The sequence below is a fragment of the Saccostrea echinata genome, unplaced genomic scaffold, assembly GCF_033153115.1.
Source record: "Saccostrea echinata isolate AGI-Se365-2 ecotype Australia unplaced genomic scaffold, CSIRO_AGI_Sech_v1 ptg000020l, whole genome shotgun sequence".
In the NCBI taxonomy this organism is placed as follows: domain Eukaryota; kingdom Metazoa; phylum Mollusca; class Bivalvia; order Ostreida; family Ostreidae; genus Saccostrea; species Saccostrea echinata.
This window is the reverse complement of record NW_026889769.1, coordinates 1,478,468-1,495,875: the sequence shown is the minus strand read 5'-3', so window position 1 is coordinate 1,495,875 and position 17,408 is coordinate 1,478,468. Positions and strand designations below refer to the sequence as shown.

Below are 17,408 nucleotides of genomic sequence, written 5' to 3'. Positions count from 1 at the left end.
AAGATTTCCACTTCAAACAAGAAAATTCTAATGAAAAAAAAAGCAAGAGGTCCAAGGGCAACAATGCTGACCTGCATAACCAGTCTCTGACAAATGAATATACACACATATATAGAGAAGCAAAACTCCCTATTTTGGTCCCAAAAATTAACAATTTGAATTTATAGGAAATTGAGTCTTTATGTTAACTTTGCAAACTTTCAATGTTTCTTAATTATCTCCCCTTGAAAGAAGGCATGGTTCTTTCTTTGAAAAACCTAAAATTCCCTTTACCCAAGAATTCTCTGAGGCAAGTTTGGTTGAAATTGGCCAAGTGGTTCTGGATAAGAAGTAAAATTTTGAACAGACAACAAATGGCAGATAGACAGATGCCGGACACTTTGATAAGAGATGCTCACTAAGAGAGGTTTCACAGACACAAAACACTTCACACTGACAAACAAACACCCCTTACAGTTTTTAAGCATTTCTAGAAAAATGCACATCTTTGTATCAGGAGGTTTTATGCTTCACTTTTATGCAGTCTTCTTGAGCAATATATCCTGAAAAATCAAAATTGCCTCTATCTTTATTATTATTTTCTTACCATTCCTCAAAATAGAAATTATATTTTTATCCAATAAAATCTCTTACAATTAGTGTATAATTTCAATCCAAAACAAGGTCAACTAGAATGATGAAAAGTCAATCTAACCACTTCCTTGTTCAGTCAAACTGTAAGATACGATACCAAAATTAGGTGATTATTACCATGTTCCAAGAATACTGTCTAAACATCCAATTTATTGTAATACTAATAGTTTTGGTTTGCAATTAATATCATGTCAAACTGACATTGATGCAGGGTTCTTACACAAACTCAGGTGTTAGACAACCCTTCTGCCAAGTGAGAAAGGAGGAGGGGTGGTTATGTTGCAATGATATGCTATGATGATTAATTTTTTTTTTCCTTTTTGATTATCTGATTTAAGTAATCAACACAAAGCTACAAAGTTTTGTATTTCACGTGTACAATAAATAAATATTTCCTTCCCCTAAACCACCTCATGCATATGAAATTTACCCTTTTGTGTATCTTACATCTTTGATGATGTAACTATTTTTTTTTTTCAATTCTCACATTTTTAAACAATGAACATGGCACAATTACTGTCCTATTCTTATTGAAATTTGGCATGGATACTTCCTTATAAGGGGCTTGTAAAAACTGCTGTTCTATTACACTTGCAATGAAAGCTCTCTGTTTAGAAATATCTCTCAATCTTAAACATTGACACATTATCTCTTCCATCAAAAAGACAAATCAGCATCTCCAGTACACAGATGTATACTCTGGATGGGAAACATCACATCAAATTTTATCATTTTAAATCATTTTCCTATTTATTCTCTTAAGCTAATTTCCTGTACCATCTCAAGTTATGCATCTAAATACTGCAACAAACAGGATTTAAACACATCACTTGCCCCACTCATCAACTGCCATTAAAATTTGGTATGAGCTTGAACATTGTATAACTTGTTCACTCACATTGAAAATTAAAGTAAAGATACCCCCCCCCCCCCCCCAAAAAAAAATAATTTCATCATTTCAGTATGACCAAACACTTTACTGCAGATCAAGATGAATTCTATTGCCGCTAAGTGCTTCAATGACCTGTTGCATAGCAATGCAATTTGTCCATGTTATCCAAAGTCAAAGAGAAGCTGCCTTACTCTTCCTCACACACTTCAAAATTGTCCTTAGTTTGAGTTTTTCATGTTATCACAAGTTTTACCATTTCAAAAAAAGGGATACCTATGTCGTGAACTAAAAAGTATAGCTGTGGGACTGAAACTTTTGGAGCCTACAGGGGCTAATCTAGGCCATGTTAACTACTGTTATTCAGTGTTTTACCCCCAAAAGAAAATTCCCCACTGAACATCTCCTTTTCCTCCTTAAGCTAATTAAGTGAAAATAAATTCCCTTACACATCTACAAAGATCAAACCATATTTTAAAATGTGCTCTCCCATTTTGCAAATATATGTTTTCCTTATGGTAATACTACAATGTGCACTTGGCAAGTTGTATATGTAGTATTGTCAAGAAAATGTACAACATTTAAATGATCTAACAAATGTGATATACTTGCTTTTAATTTCACACATGCAGTTGCACACTCATATACCTCAGTGTGTCTATCTCAAATGTAATGTATAGTGATGGGTATCGTATCATGAACTAAATATCCTGATTCACACTGTATCATAAGTTTGGTGTATCATTGCATCTCTACTAAATAGTGCTACAAAATAAAATGTAACTCTGTATTCTTACATTATTTAATATAAATCCTCTTTTTTTTCAATGGTAAGTGCAGATTTATTGATGATTCAAGGATGTACATGACACGTATAGACATAACTAAATTAGATGGTCCTCATTGATGTTTAAATTAGGTATATGACTATATACAAATCCTTTTTTCCACATATAAATTTATAAACATTATGATATGTATTTTGTCAATAAGATGGGAAAATAAAGGAGTTGCTTCTACAGTAAACAACAGGGGTTATTTCCTTGAGATGATTTGAAGCATCTATCATCAAAGCTCAGATAAGTGAAAAATTCCTGCTTAGTGTATTAAAATATTCAATGTACTCCTGCATTTTCAATTCAAGATTGTACAGCTCTTTTTTTCTTCAATCTCTCAATCAATATAGAAATTCCAAAAACATAACTTCCATGATAAAATATAAAGAATAGGGAAAACTCAAACAGCTATGAATCTATGACTGCCTTACAATAGTATCACTGAATGAGCGAAAGTTTCATCATCACCAGAAAAATTATTTCAGATTTTAAAGCAAAGCTTTTTGATGCATTAATTTAATACATATTTACAAGAGAAGCAGTTCTGTGTACTAAAATCATAAATTACAATATACATGTGTTACTCTCCCCCATTTTATTTTAGAAGTAGGGCCAATGACACAGGAGTGTACCTCTTTCTTGTATAATGGGGTCAAAAATATTTTGCTTGTACTGTACACACGTTTTCATCATCGTTTCACCGACTCGGACATGATTTTGTCGATGTCAGCAAGTGCACATTTAAACTGGAGTGAAGAAAAGTTTTAAAGGTTACAAGATTAAAGTTAATGACAAAAATTTGATTGATTTCCTTATTTCCAATACGAAGATCAAAACAAAACATGAACCAAGCCCAACCTCTTATCTAAAATCCAAGATCTCTTCATCAACCGGAGGGAAATGTTTTAATCCAGGAAAACAGAGATATTGAGCTCTTTTGCCTGTTTGAGTAGTTTCAGATAAATACTTATGATAACCGGAAATCTTCTGAACTATATTTCAGTAAATTTATCGTTTGCAAGAGTTACAAGGATGTTATTACTATACCAACTTGTAGCTTTCCCCGTCTACTGTTCAGCCATATTGAATTCATATTCTCTGATGCCAAATATGGAAAAAGAAGAGATTCTAAAAATTGAACCACTTACGGAACGAATCCGGAATTATTTTCAGATATGATTTTTTTTTCTAATATAAAGTTTAATTGTTTAAAAAAAAGTATTAAAATATTACAAAAAAATAAAAGACGTGTTGAAGACAATTACATAATGTTTGAAATTAACATGGAAATCAAATGATGCCTTGGGGAACAACCTTATCAAAAAAAGATCGAATGTTTCCATATCAGTCTTGTATAGTAGGCTTTCCTTCCGTAAAATCTTCCCCCCGGAAAACTGGCTCTAGAGAAGGATCCCCCGGAAAATTGGCCCTAGAGCAGAATCCCCCCCCCCCAAAATGACTCCAGAGTAAGTTTCCCCTACGGAAATCCTCTCAGAGTAATTTTTTCGGGGGAAAATCCTACTTTATGTTTAATAGTTAAAGAGTGCGATTTTCCGGTCCCCAGAGCAAAATTTCCCCCTATAAAATAACATGGCTATACGTATACAGGGAGGGGGATTATTACAAGTGTCCCTTTTCAAAAAGGCACCCAGTTTCATTGAAAATGTGAATTGTTATGTAAACTGAAAATTGAAAACTGAAAAAAATGGAATTTCCCCTTTTCTCAGTAACTGACCATCGATTCTTTCGAAGCATTAAAATCTTATTCTTTTCATCAGGTATAAGTGGGTTCTAAAAAGGATACGATGTAATCTGTTTGACAAATATCTAACTGTATCCATGGATTTTTATTTGAAATGGATTTTTTCTCCAACTGTATTATAATATTGATGTGTTAGTGTCCCTCTAAGTTTCTAGGGTTTAAATTTATCCAAAATAGTTGCCGTTGCCATGAAACTAAAAATTGGTCATTTATTTAAAAAAAATTTAAATTTTGCAAAATTTAAGAGAGTATTTGTTCTCTGTTTTCAAATTCAATATTACACCGCAGGGGTCAAGGGGACATATGCTTCGGCTTGCAAAAGCAGTATTTCTTGTGTTGATTAATATTTTGGTCTTTTTTTTCCCCTTTGAAGCAGAACTCGATTTAACAAAATCACAAAATGGTATGTTGAACCAGACCCGTAGGAAGCAATTTCAGTTGGGGGGGGGGGGGGGGGGGGGATCATCAACTACCAAAAAAAAAAAAAAGGTCAGACGTTTTTATTGAGGGGGCACAAGCATATAGTAGCTATGATTTCCAAAGTAATATATACATATTGGCAAACTTATTGGGGGGGGGGGGTATCCCCCCGTGCCCCCGGTTCCTATGGCCATGGGAACCTATCAATATCATTAATTTTAGAATTTTCTTACACGCTCTTTGTAAAAAGGATCGATCCATAAATAAGTTAATATAGGCCTTTAGAGGGCCAACATATTATCAAATTACAATCAATTCTTAGGATTTTTAAGTGACTAATTTTACAATTTTGTATGAATGAAAATTTTGGGTTCAGACTCAATAATTTAAACTAAATATTTTAAGATTTATTACTACAATTGACAATTCTTGAATCGAAAGCACTCATATGTCCTTTTCAAAATCAGTTGACTTTCATATAAACTTTTAGCCAAAATTTTGTGGACATGATTTAAGCATTGATACAAGGGGAAAAAATTGTGAGATTTCCCCCTCGGACGGAAATCTTACTCTATAGTACAGATTCCGGGGGAAAACTGGCTATGGGGGAAATCCTACTCTACAACACCGGTCTAGCTTTGTGGGGAACTCAATAAACTGAAACGCTAATCACTGATATTCAATGTTGATTCGATACAATTTATGGCATAGACCTTGAGAGGTGGATATTAGGTTCTTCAGCTTTCTTAGTTAACGTCAAAAGTACACAAGAAGGAACTCAATCGTAATTGACTTTTGAACAAGAAAGTTGAACAAAGTCAAGGGTCGGGATCATTATGAACTTAAAAGTTGATGGCAATGACATGAACATATGACCTTGACCTTTGATATTTATTGACCTTCGGTCAGGCGAAAGTAACATTCACTTTTATTTTTCCTCTGAGGGTTAGTTGTTATTTTACTTAGTGTCTTACCCCCACCCCCATCCCCTCTTCTTAGTGAAATTGCGACGTAAAATAATTCCCCAAACTTCTAACCAGATCTCGGATCGACACACAATTTAAGGGGAGTGTCCTCAAGGCTTTATAGAAACTTTCTGCACCGTTTTATTGTCATTGTTCCTTTTACAAGAAATTTCTCCGCATTGGTATTCATTTCTTTTGATTTGATCCATTATTATGCAGCCATGCATTCTTCTTAATCTTTTTTTTTTTTTTGGCACTTGGAATTTATTTCAATTTTATTTAGAAATGATTAATCTTGAAGAACAGAGATGTTCGATACTAAATAAAAGTCAGTGCTTTCATTGTCCCGTTTTTATTCTTACATGTATACATGTAAGATTTTGATTTATGATAGCTACAATCAATTTAACGCGAATACATCCTTCTTTCGCCCTTTATCTTTCTTTCCGGATACGCAAAGATCCACTCCGGCCTTGAAAGTTTTCCAAGTATACTAAAAAGGCTCACCTCTGCATTTTTTTAAAATTATATTTCATTTACACTCAACTTATTATCTTAACTCATTCCAAACATATGCATTAAACAAGTCAAATAATAAATGTATCAGAAAATCAACATTTTTTTTATTTCACCAATCATATCTCCTAAAACTATTCATTGTAATAAAAAAACCCTACCACCTCAATCGAAATTTGGTATAGAGCAAGCTAGATAAAATTAACTCCAAAAACATTTCTGAATCTAGGAAAAATTCATAGTCTGCAAGTCCTGCTAAGAGACCACAAGTAACCTCTACCCTGCATATTTCACTTTCCCGTTGACATGACTGAAATATGTGAACATAACGAACAGTAATCGATATTAAAAAGAGAACCTGCATACAATATACAACTCTGTGAAAATGGCATTAAACACGGACTCCTGGAAATTCAAGGGTGGGATCAGGTGCCTAGGAAGAGTAAGCATCCCTGTAGACTGGTCACACCCGCCGTGACACACATCTATTGATCAGGTAAGATATTCCGTAGTCTTTATTATAAAAATTGAGGCCTAACAGCTGGTATGAAATATGTCAGTCAAAAAACGACACAGTGACAGATTATTTGTTAACAAAGAAATTTAAACTACCATAGAATTTACGAAATGCCGACTTTAAACGAGGTTGTTGAAATCCCTGAAACATCAACGTACGTATTTGTCAGTAGCCTACCAAGGTTTTAAAAATTGATCGTACTCAGAGCATGCTCTTGAGTATCGAATAAGCTGGAATATGCAGGTGATAGTGAAATATTACTGCATAAATAAGTAAAGTTGACGATGAAAAAACTGAAGTCATCTCGTTTGTCAGACACAGTTAAGTTGTTAGTTGTTAGTTGGCCCTTATCGTCTATAGTCAGATTAAATATGGTATACTCTGTGGTGTTTTTTATTTTGAGTGCACTGAGATATATATCTAGTCGACAGTGAATGGAAGTAACTGTTGTTAATTGACGAAACGTCGATATTTCAGAATGTCGAGTTGAAGGTCACAGCAAGTGATTTCTTCTCATGTAGAAGTTTTTGGATAAATTCTGCTTCATAGGAATACAGAAACAGGTCGGCTAATAAAGGAGAACAATTAGTACTCATTACAATTCCAACAGATTGTTGGAAGACATGGTCTCCAAATTCTACATAGATGTTGTCAATGAGGAACTCCAGCATCCTTTTAATATCAACTTCAGAGTACTTGTGTGTAGAATCAGTGATCTTTTACAAAGCATTTTTTAGGTGACCAATCACAAGATATGAAAATCGACGAGTTCCGTTTTTATTGAAAAAGCAGTTGTTTATGATACCAAAAAATCTAATTTTTAATTCATCGCGAGGAATGGTTTTATGAAGTGTAGAAAAGTCATATACGTTCAGATGTTAATGATCTTTGAAAAAAAAATGTGATTTTAAATTTCCTGAAAGTTCTTTGGAAGATTTGAGAATCCACATTTGATTTACTTCTCGAATAACGTCTGAGAGCAGTATATATATTTCTTGTGAGGAGTAAGAATAAGCCTTGGTAGAGCAGCTGCTGGACCCGACAATGTATCTTTGTTTTTTAGGATATTTATGAAGTTAAGGAATCCAATATAGGTAGGGTAGATCGACTGGAATGATAAAAATTTCAAAGACTGAAATGTTTTTTTTTAAGAATTTTATCCTTAGAAAGTGGACTGTGAGTATAAGTTAGATTTCCAGATATAGAATTAAAACCTCGAGTTCTTTTTAAAATATTAAATTTGTAATAATGAGCATCACAAACAAAGGCGATAATGTTACAAGCCTTGTCTGCTGGAACCATGTCGTTAATGAAGACTCTCTAATTCTTTTATCACTTCCAATTTAGTGATAACTTCTTAATATGATTCTTTAATATACATGTATTTCTAAAACACTTAAACCGTTCAGACAAAGTGATCAGATTTACCCCTTCATATTTCACCCATCATCTGCCATAATCCTCGACAGAATTTATTTTAATAGAAATGAAGGCATGTGCGGATCTAGAGGGGCGGGGGGGGGGTAGGTTTGGACCCCCTGGAATTAAGAACTATTAAAAGTATATACCAAAGGAAATAAAAAATGACTTTGAACTCCCTCTAGAAAACGTGGACCCTACCATGAAAAGGTTTTTTTCCCACGTCTTGGGAATGGATTGCTTTTTTTGTTTTTGTTTTTTTTTTATTTGTTTATCAAAAAATTTTCTGGGTTCGAAATTTTTTTGACTAGGATGGACCCCCTGAAAGATATTCCTGGATCCCCCACTCCACCTGCACATCTCTAGAATTAATTAAGACAATAACTCTATATTCTTAACTTGCATGGATAAAAGTATTAACCCGTGATTGCTTTCTAACATCAAATGAAGGATCACAGTTTCGGACATTTATGTTAATGTCTTTTTTAAACGTATTTTTTTTTATTTCTTCGTTCATTTTTTATTTATATATATTTTATTCTATTTTCTTTATTTATATGGGCACATAGGATATTGAAATCATTGCCCCCGAACCCCGAATAAAAAAAAGATTAAAGGCCTCTAATTTTTCAGTGAAGAATGAAGTTTTTAGTTTTGATTTAAAACCGAATCCTTTCCTTAGAGTTGCTGACATAATTCCCTCGCACTACTCATAATGGTTGATTCAGTTCAGTTTATTCGCTCAAAACCATGTACATGTATAAATGATACATGATTACAAAAAAAAAAAACCAAAACAAAACAAAAAACAGAACAAAACAAAACGATACAAAAAAAAACCCATGTATAATATGATGCAAATACAATGCGTTAAGTAAGGTATAATATAAATATAAAATATATAATGGGTAAAATAAAAGATTAGCGTTAATTTACTTTGACTGAGCTGTTCAGCCTAAATCTATATATCTATATATCTATATATATATCTATCTATCTATATATATATACATATATATATATATATATATATATATATATATATATATATATATATATATATATATATATATATATATATATATATATATATATATATATATATATATATAAAGATATCTATAAATCTATAGAAAATCAACAGAATTTCTTCCCATGTGTTGCATTTTCAAAAATAAGAATAGATAAATAAAAGATAAAAAAAAAGAAGAAATAAACTAGAGGGTGGGTACTCCTCTTCCCCCAGAATCTCAGAGTTATTAAATTTCTAAGTAAAAGTAACGAAGATCCACTACTAGGAAACACGGACCCCTCTTAAAATGATAAGAAGAGTCTTGAATCTGAAAAAAAATTGACTTACGAAAGTGGCTTATCTGCCACCACCACATCATCCCACACACAAACCATCACCGACGCCACGAAACAGGAATTTTTTTTTACTTGTCAAAAATTTGCAAGTCTGACATTGTATAAGTTGTAGAACTCACTCCCCTTCCTCCCCCCCCCCTCCCCGAAAAAAATCTGGATCCGCGCCTGAAATTTAAAAAAAAATATAAAGAAAATTAGATTTTAATGTAAATAAACTTATCAATGTTCTGAAACTCAGCATATTCATGAATGAATGACTAAGCAAGTAAATTGACGTCGTCATTTAAATACCCACTATCTATAGCTAGATCCATTTACTATGGATTATACAAATATTGTCCTTTTTAACTTTAAAACTCTTTAAACACATTTTAGATATGAATTCTACAAGAGCTTTGACAATATCACTCATTGTCAACACGTTGACGCGATTCGATCAAAGTGTCAGCCCCGGAGGAGGAGAATAATTTGAAATGGAATTGAGAAAACAGCCAGGATCCAGGATTGAGCCATACCCACAAAGGTAAACATACTAAATTTAAGTTTTTATTAAAAAGATCTAAATTGGAGGTACTTGATTTTTTTAAAGGTTTATTTGAGAAGGGTGCATAGTAGTGAGTGTACGTATTGTACACTGTTGTGGGATATTGCAAAATGGAACTAAATAGAAAGGTCCAAAGGTATTGATATATTGGTGACACTATTGCGATCGATACGTTTTAATGACTGCATTTGTTGAATATTATTGGAGAAAAATGTATACGTTAAAAAGGTGTCTGTGATAAATTTTTGTTTGAGACTCCCCCTCCCCCCTCCCCCTACACACACAGACATGGAACGGACCCATTGAACCGAGATCCATATTACAATTTAATTTAACCGAATCATTCGCTAGGGTATATTCTATTTGGTACTCGTCTTTTTGTCTTTCTCTTTGTTGTTTATTATCCCCAGAAATTCTTTTTTAACACTTCCATATACTCCAACATTAAAGTGGCATCATGTTGTAAAGTTTGAATTTACTGCATGGAGATATATGCAGAATGTACTGACAATAATTAATTTCAAAAAATGTACAAAGGGAGTTCAGAATAATGGCTTCATCCCTTCAAAAGCCAGATATGTAAAGTAAGTGATGAAGAGTCTGGGACTCACATTAAAAAGGATTATGCACAGTGTAAAATCATGTTTGTTTAAACCGTGCATGGCCAGGATTGGATCATATAAACCATTCACAGAGGAATGTAATATAAGAAGAATTGCCTGTGTTGCACGATAATTTATCATATCGACATACAACTGACAAGACACCATAGACATTTTGCAATTTCAAAGTTCAGACCAAGATTCGGACCCAAAAGGCAGAACGCCAACGCATTATGTTTTTACTGTGTATATTTACAGTAGAGAAAGCTGAACAAATTATATACTTCAGCATACAATCTACACGCAGGATACGGTTCGATTCCGGATCCATGGATCAGCCCGTATGCTGCTAGGTATTTATATTTTCTGGATGTTCAGGGCTGCGTTCAAAGATCGCACGGCTAAGTATCTCTCAACCACTAGGTTTCAGATTTAGTTTTGATATTGAAACTCCACCAGAGGTATGATGTAAGGTGGAATAACTAAGGTTGCTATCTTGGTTTTTTTCTATCTATGCTACCTTTCCGCTACGTATATGGGTAAGCTAGCATATCATCTGTCAAGATCATAGAAGCACGGATACGATCTATTTAGTAGGCTTATTTCCAGGCATAAGTATTTTTTAAGTTGATCAAACTTTGCCCAGACTATATCAAAAGAATCTATATTTTGGAGTGGGTCTGAAAACAAACTATAAAAAAGTCTCTCTACAGTTGAGCAGCGGAATGTTTCTGAACCGTAACTTTAGTGGAGACTTCGCAATTTGTATTAATATCATGTTTATAATTTTTTATTTTTTTAGATAATATTACGTGCGTAGATTTTAGCTTACACATCTTTTTATATGGTTTGATAGGAGGATGAGACTAATGATATATATATCTACATGTATAACATTAAAATACAAATGAATCGCTACACAATGCAAAAGTAAATCAACAGATACTAACTACAAATGAAGAATCAAAACACAATTACAAAATGAAACGACAATTACACGAGACCATGAACATTTGATACAAATAAAAAGATAAAAACTACGAAAGCTTAAAATCGAAACATATATAAGAAATACAAACATGTGAAGGAAGTACCAGTGCTACTGAATATTAATGTTTGGCATTACAGATCAGACCCTACACCAGTGCGTACCAAACCTCCCGGGTGTCTGAATTGTTTCAGGACTCGCCTTCATCTATTGCCCATCATTACATTTACATGGCTGGCGATAACCGTTTGTCTGTCGTAAGTAGAGAGAGAGAGAGATCATTACGTTTACATGCCTGGCGATAATCGTGTATCTGTCGTTAGTTAAGAGAGAGAGAGAGAGATTTACATATACATGGCTGCCGATAAGTTGTCTGTCGTAAGTAGAAGAGAGATCGAGAGATGATTACATTTGCATGGATGACGATAACCGTTTGTCGTAAGTAGAGAGATCAAGAGAGATAATTACATTTACATGACTGGCGATAAGCGTTTGTCTGTCGTAAGTAGAGAGAGAGAGAGAATTTATCTTACCCCCGTAATCCGGCGAAGATTCGGCATATAGTTTTTTGCTTTGTCCGTCATCCTGTCTGTCTTGTCTTTCAGTCTGTTTTTCCGCAAAAACTTTAATTTTGCCCGTAACTTTTGATTGGTTGAAGCTATGGCATTCATATTTCACATGTGTATTCCTTGTGACAAGACCTTTTTTGGGTAGCATCATATTTGACCTTGGAGTTTTGATCCACTTTGCAAAATTTCACCAAATTTAACCTTGGCCATAACTTTAGAACAGTTGGTGCTAGGCTTTCATTCTTCACAAATGTATTCCTTGTGAGAAGACCTTTCCCTGGGTATAAATATTTTTGACCTCGACCTTGGAGTTTGATCTACTTAAAAAAACTTTAACCTTGGTCATAATTTTGATTAGTTAGTACTAGGGCTTGATATTTCACATGTTTATTAGGTCACCTGAGTCACTCAGGTGACCTATTGCTATCCGTTTTTGTCTGTCGTCGTGCGTTAACTTTTGAACATTTTCAGCTTCTTCTCTAGAACCGCTCAACCAATTTCAACCAAATTTGGCATATAGCATCTATGGGTGAAGGGGAACAAAGATTGTGAATTTCATGGTCCCTGCCCCCCTGGGGCCTGAGGGGTGGGGCTAAAACCACCAAAATTAATGCAATCTTTAAAAATCTTCTTCTTTATTCCTGGACATCAAGCAGTCAAACTGTTGGCATCATTGTAATAAGCATTGAGCCCTCTACCAAAATTGTGAAATTCTTGGCCCCAGGGTCAGGGGTTCTGGTGCTAGGGTGGGGCTATATAGATCACATAGTGAAAGTGCATTATTTCTTTGAAAATCTTCTTCTCTGCTCCTGGGTATCAAATAAAGTAACTAAGTACATAGTTATGAAGAGCAAGAATGCCTCTTCCAAAATTGTGAAATTCATGGCCCCAGGGTCAGGGGTTCTGGTGTTAGGGCGGGGCTCTATTGATTATATAGTGAAAATGCATTAATTCTTGGAAAATCTTCTTCTCTGTTCCTGGGTATTAAAAAAGCAAACCAAGTATAAAGTTATGATGAGCAAGAGTGCCTCTTCCAAAATTGTCAATTTCATGGCCCCAGGGTCAGGGGTTCTGATGTTAGGGCGGGGCTCTATTGATTATATAGTGAACAGGCATTAATTCTTTTAAAATCTTCTTCTCTGCTTCTGGGTATTAAATAAAGTAACAAAGTACATAGTTATGATGAGCAAGAGTGCCTCTTCCGAAATTGTGAATTTCATGGCCCCAGGGTCAGGGGTTCTGGTGTAAGGGGGGGGGGGCGGGGGGGCTCTATTGACTATATAGTGAAAATGCATTAATTCTTTGAAAATCTTCTTCTCTGCTCCTGGATATTAAATAAACTAACTAAGAACATAGATATGATGAGCATGACTGCCTTTTCAGAAATTGTGAATTTCATGGCCCCTGGTTCAGGGGTTCAGGTGTTTGGGGGGGGGGGGCTCTATTGATTATTTGCATTAATTCTTTGAAAATCTTCTTCTCTACTCCTGGGTATTAAATAAACTAACTTAGTGCATAGTTATGATGAGCATGGTTGCCTCTTCCAAAATTGTGAATTTCATGGCCCCTGGGTCAGGGGTTCTGGTGTCAGGGTGGGGCTCAATTGATATATATATATAGTGAAAATGCATTATTTCTTTGAAAATCTTCTCTCTCCTGGATATTAAATAAACTAAGTACATAGTTATGATGAGCATGGCTGCCTCCTCAGAAATTGTGAATTTTGTGGCCCCTGGATGAAGGGTTCTGGTGTTAGGTCGGGGCTCTAATGATATATAAGGAAAATGCATAAATTCTTTTGAAATCTTCTTCTCTGCTCCTTGGTATTGTTCAAACAAAGGAATTGCATGGTTAGGATAAGGAAGAATGCCTCTTTCAAAGTTGTGAAAATCATGGCCCCTGGGTCAGGGGTTCTTTTGAGGGGGGGGGGGGCTCTATTGATTTTATAGTGAAAATGCATAATTTCTTTCAAAATATTTTTTCTACTACTGGTAATAAAGCAAAGAAACAAGTGTATAGTTATGATGAGCAAAGTGCTTCTTCCAGAATTATTAGTTCATGGGTAAGATTTTCTGGTGTAAAGGTGGAGGGGGGCTTTATTTATTTAATAACATAGTGAACATGCATTTCTTTGAAAATCTTGTATTCTTCTGGGCATATTCGAGGCAAACAGAGTAAAAGTTTTAATATGCAAGGGTATTTTTACCAGAATTTTGAACACCTGGATTATTTAGTCAAGTATTCTGGTCCTGGCCAGGGCTCTATGAACTTGTATTCTGCTGAGCAAAGTTAATTCCCCTTTGCCATTCACCTTTGATAATTAATCACTGTAAATAATGTATTTGAAAGGTTAATAGAATAAGAGAATTTTGCAAGAATATTTATTATATAATACAAAAAGTACTTTTGTAGTTTTAATGAGCAGGTAGACTTGGAAATAATAGATGAATAAAAGTGAGGCAAAAATAACTTATCTTTTTTAATGTTCTTCAAAGGCCAAGAGAGACCAATGTGAGAAGTAATAATATGGGGTTAAAAATAGACATTTTGTTAATAGTCTACATGGTAATAGTGATGAATGGGGGACAGATAGATTCTATACCAATTATTTTGTTGATGCTTATCATACTATTTTTCTTGCTTTTGGGCAACAAAGCTTCATTTATCAGTGTATGGATCCTCTAAATTGTTGTATTGTACTCAGGTGACCGTTAAGGCCCTTGGGCCTCTTGTTTCTTTTGACAAGACCTTCTCTCGGGTACCAACAGTTTTGACTTTTTCCTTGACCTTGAGGTTTGACTTTCTTTTGAAAAACGTTTTAATGGTGTGTGCTAGGGCTTTCATATTTCACATGTGTATTTTATGTGACAAAACATTCATTTGGGCACCATTATTTTTTGACTATATGACCTTCACGTTTGACCTACTTTAACCTTTGCCATAACTTTTCAGCGGTTGGTGCTAGGGCTTTCAAATTTCACAGGTACTAGTATTGAGACAAGAGTTTTCTTTGAATACAAATATTTTAGGGGGGCATTAGTGTTTCACAAACATATCTTGTTTTTTATTTGTTTTTCTAGGTATATCTTGTCTGCCATCAGAAAAGATACAGAGGCAGATTTTCCATACATCAGGTATTACATTATATACTATATACAAAAAACCCAAAACGTCATTATCATCTGGTTAATAAGAGATGTCAAGTTTGGATTATCTTTTCCTGTGCAAAGTTTCAAAATATATCAATTAATTTTTTCTCAATGGCCAATTTTCTTTTTTATTGTTTGCTGTTATCTAGTAACTGTTATATTTGAATTCGTTTTTACAGTAAAACAGCTAACAATGATCCACAGAGAGCGATATTTGCTCAGATGGTGACCATCGGGTCAGTTTTATGTGAGTATTTGTCTACAAAAATTACACTTTTTATGCGCAAATATGCATACTCATAAAAATAAAATATTTTAAAAATAATCAATATATATTGTGTTTAATAGTATACTCTATGAATGAAAGATGCAACATAGGACAAAATATTTTATTTTTAAACGGCATGTCGTAGACCAAGTGTAAAACCTCTTGCATCGAATGTGAAAGCATCTAAACATATGTAATGACAAACTTGACAAACATAATAGACGCCCCTATTTCATACTCTGTACATTTTTTTTTTATAAATTTTTATAATTTTTTTTGTTTGTTTAGATGGTATGTGTAGCGTACTGAGGTACCTCTCCATCAAAGTGGATCTGTTCTCCTGTTCCGTCCCAAAAAGCTACCACTGGTTGAACATTGTCTGTCTATGTATAGGCCTTCTAGTCAGCTTAGGAAACACCGTACTAGGAAACTTTCCAGTAAGAAATAGAGTAAATAAAATCTAATTCATCGCTAGTCTGGACTTTCAGTGGTAGGAGGTAACAAAACATACCAATCTGTCAGCGGTAAACATGCTTATTTTTAAATCACACCTATCTGTCAGCAGCAACCTATGTTCTTTATCTCGCATCTGGGCAAGTGTAGACAGGAAAAATTAATATTGCTTTTTGATTATGCATATGTTTGTTAGCAGAATCCAAGTCCAGACTTTCGGCGAAAGTATCCTACATGTATAAAGAAGCATAACTCTGATTTTTGTTCTCTCTCTTCTCATCTACGTGCATTGTATAAGTACTGTATACAAGGGAATTTTCGTCCCCGTTTTATTTTCGCCCCTTTGCTCTCGTCGCGCAAATGGACTAATTTAAAACGGGGCGAATAAAAAGAAGACAGCATTACCTGTTAAATACAATTAAAAGTGCGGTAAAAATAACACGGGGACGCGGGGTGAATATAACCATGTATACAGGATGTTGTCAATATTCTATAACTTCTTCACCGTAATAGACAGATGGCTACAACAGCTATTTCAAGGGTCCTCATTATGTCGGAGCTGCTATGGCGTTTGTTGGCGGCGTAGTGTACGGCTGGATACAGACAAGGTTGTCATGGTTACTGGACCTTAAACAAAGGAGAACAAGTAGGATACAGTTGGTACTCATGATCTGGACTACAGTGGCCCTGTTAACATGTATCCACTTCTTAATCGTTAATTTAATTTTGTATTTTGATACAAATCCAAATTCAAGGTTTTTTAAAATTCATAAGCCTTAACCTCTGGTTACTAGTCGGAATATCAAAAGTAGTGTATGAGGTACAGAAATCTAAAGGCTATGGATCGAAAGAGGTAAGCAAAACTTTACTTAAACAACTGATAAAATTGATTTTTTTTGTGGGAGGAGATTGGTGAATATAATCCTCGTGGGGTTCGACTGTGCAAGTCACAAAAAATGCAATATGTAACCTAAACAAACAGTTTTGACATCGTTACATATTGAATGGAATGCAAATTAATGTTAATGTGTGCAGGAAGTGCTTCAAGTTTCCTGATCCTATGCTAAAGTAATTTAATTTTTGAAAATATGATTAACAGCAGATAATGAATTTAAGTGTACAGGGAGTTTTGGTCATTACCATCCTACTAACCTGTCTTTAAGGTATCCGATCCAAGATACCCCACCCCCCACCCCCCACCCCACCCCCGAAATTTATCCATGTTATTTATATACTAGTATGTCAATTAATCCATGCAAAACGAAACCTAATATATATAAAAACACGAGTTTTTATTTCTAGGATTCCTTACGTGACGTGTACCTGGCATCCACCATTACAGAGTGGATCCTGGCTTTTAGCATTGCGGGGTTTCCTATGACCTTCATACGGGACTTTAAGGCTTCTACTCTGAAGAGTCCCAGAATATTCAGGAGTGACTGTACAACACAAATCCATTATGTGCGTATACGAACTTGAAAACTCAGAGAACTACTTAGTCACACAACAT

At 34.5% G+C, this 17,408-nt stretch overlaps 1 protein-coding gene across 1 annotated transcript; it reads left to right on the top strand.

Annotated features, from left to right (window-relative positions):
* The first annotated feature begins 9,773 nt into the window (after positions 1-9,773).
* On the top strand, positions 9,774-17,377 carry LOC133190040 (DNA damage-regulated autophagy modulator protein 1-like). The gene is made up of 8 exons (XM_061325510.1): positions 9,774-9,848; positions 11,600-11,716; positions 15,109-15,162; positions 15,357-15,424; positions 15,734-15,882; positions 16,412-16,595; positions 16,693-16,751; positions 17,201-17,377. The coding sequence occupies exons 1-8, from the start codon at positions 9,799-9,801 to the stop codon at positions 17,375-17,377; spliced, it is 858 nt and encodes a 285-aa protein (XP_061181494.1). The 5' UTR covers positions 9,774-9,798.
* Positions 17,378-17,408: the final 31 nt, after the last annotated feature.

Coding starts and splice junctions, on each gene's coding strand:
- LOC133190040 (XM_061325510.1), top strand. CDS start 9,799: ATGGAATTGAGAAAACAGCCAGGATCCAGGATTGAGCCATACCCACAA. Junction 9,849..11,599: donor ATTGAGCCATACCCACAAAG/GTAAACATACTA, acceptor TTGGCATTACAG/ATCAGACCCTACACCAGTGC. Junction 16,752..17,200: donor AAGGCTATGGATCGAAAGAG/GTAAGCAAAACT, acceptor TTTTATTTCTAG/GATTCCTTACGTGACGTGTA.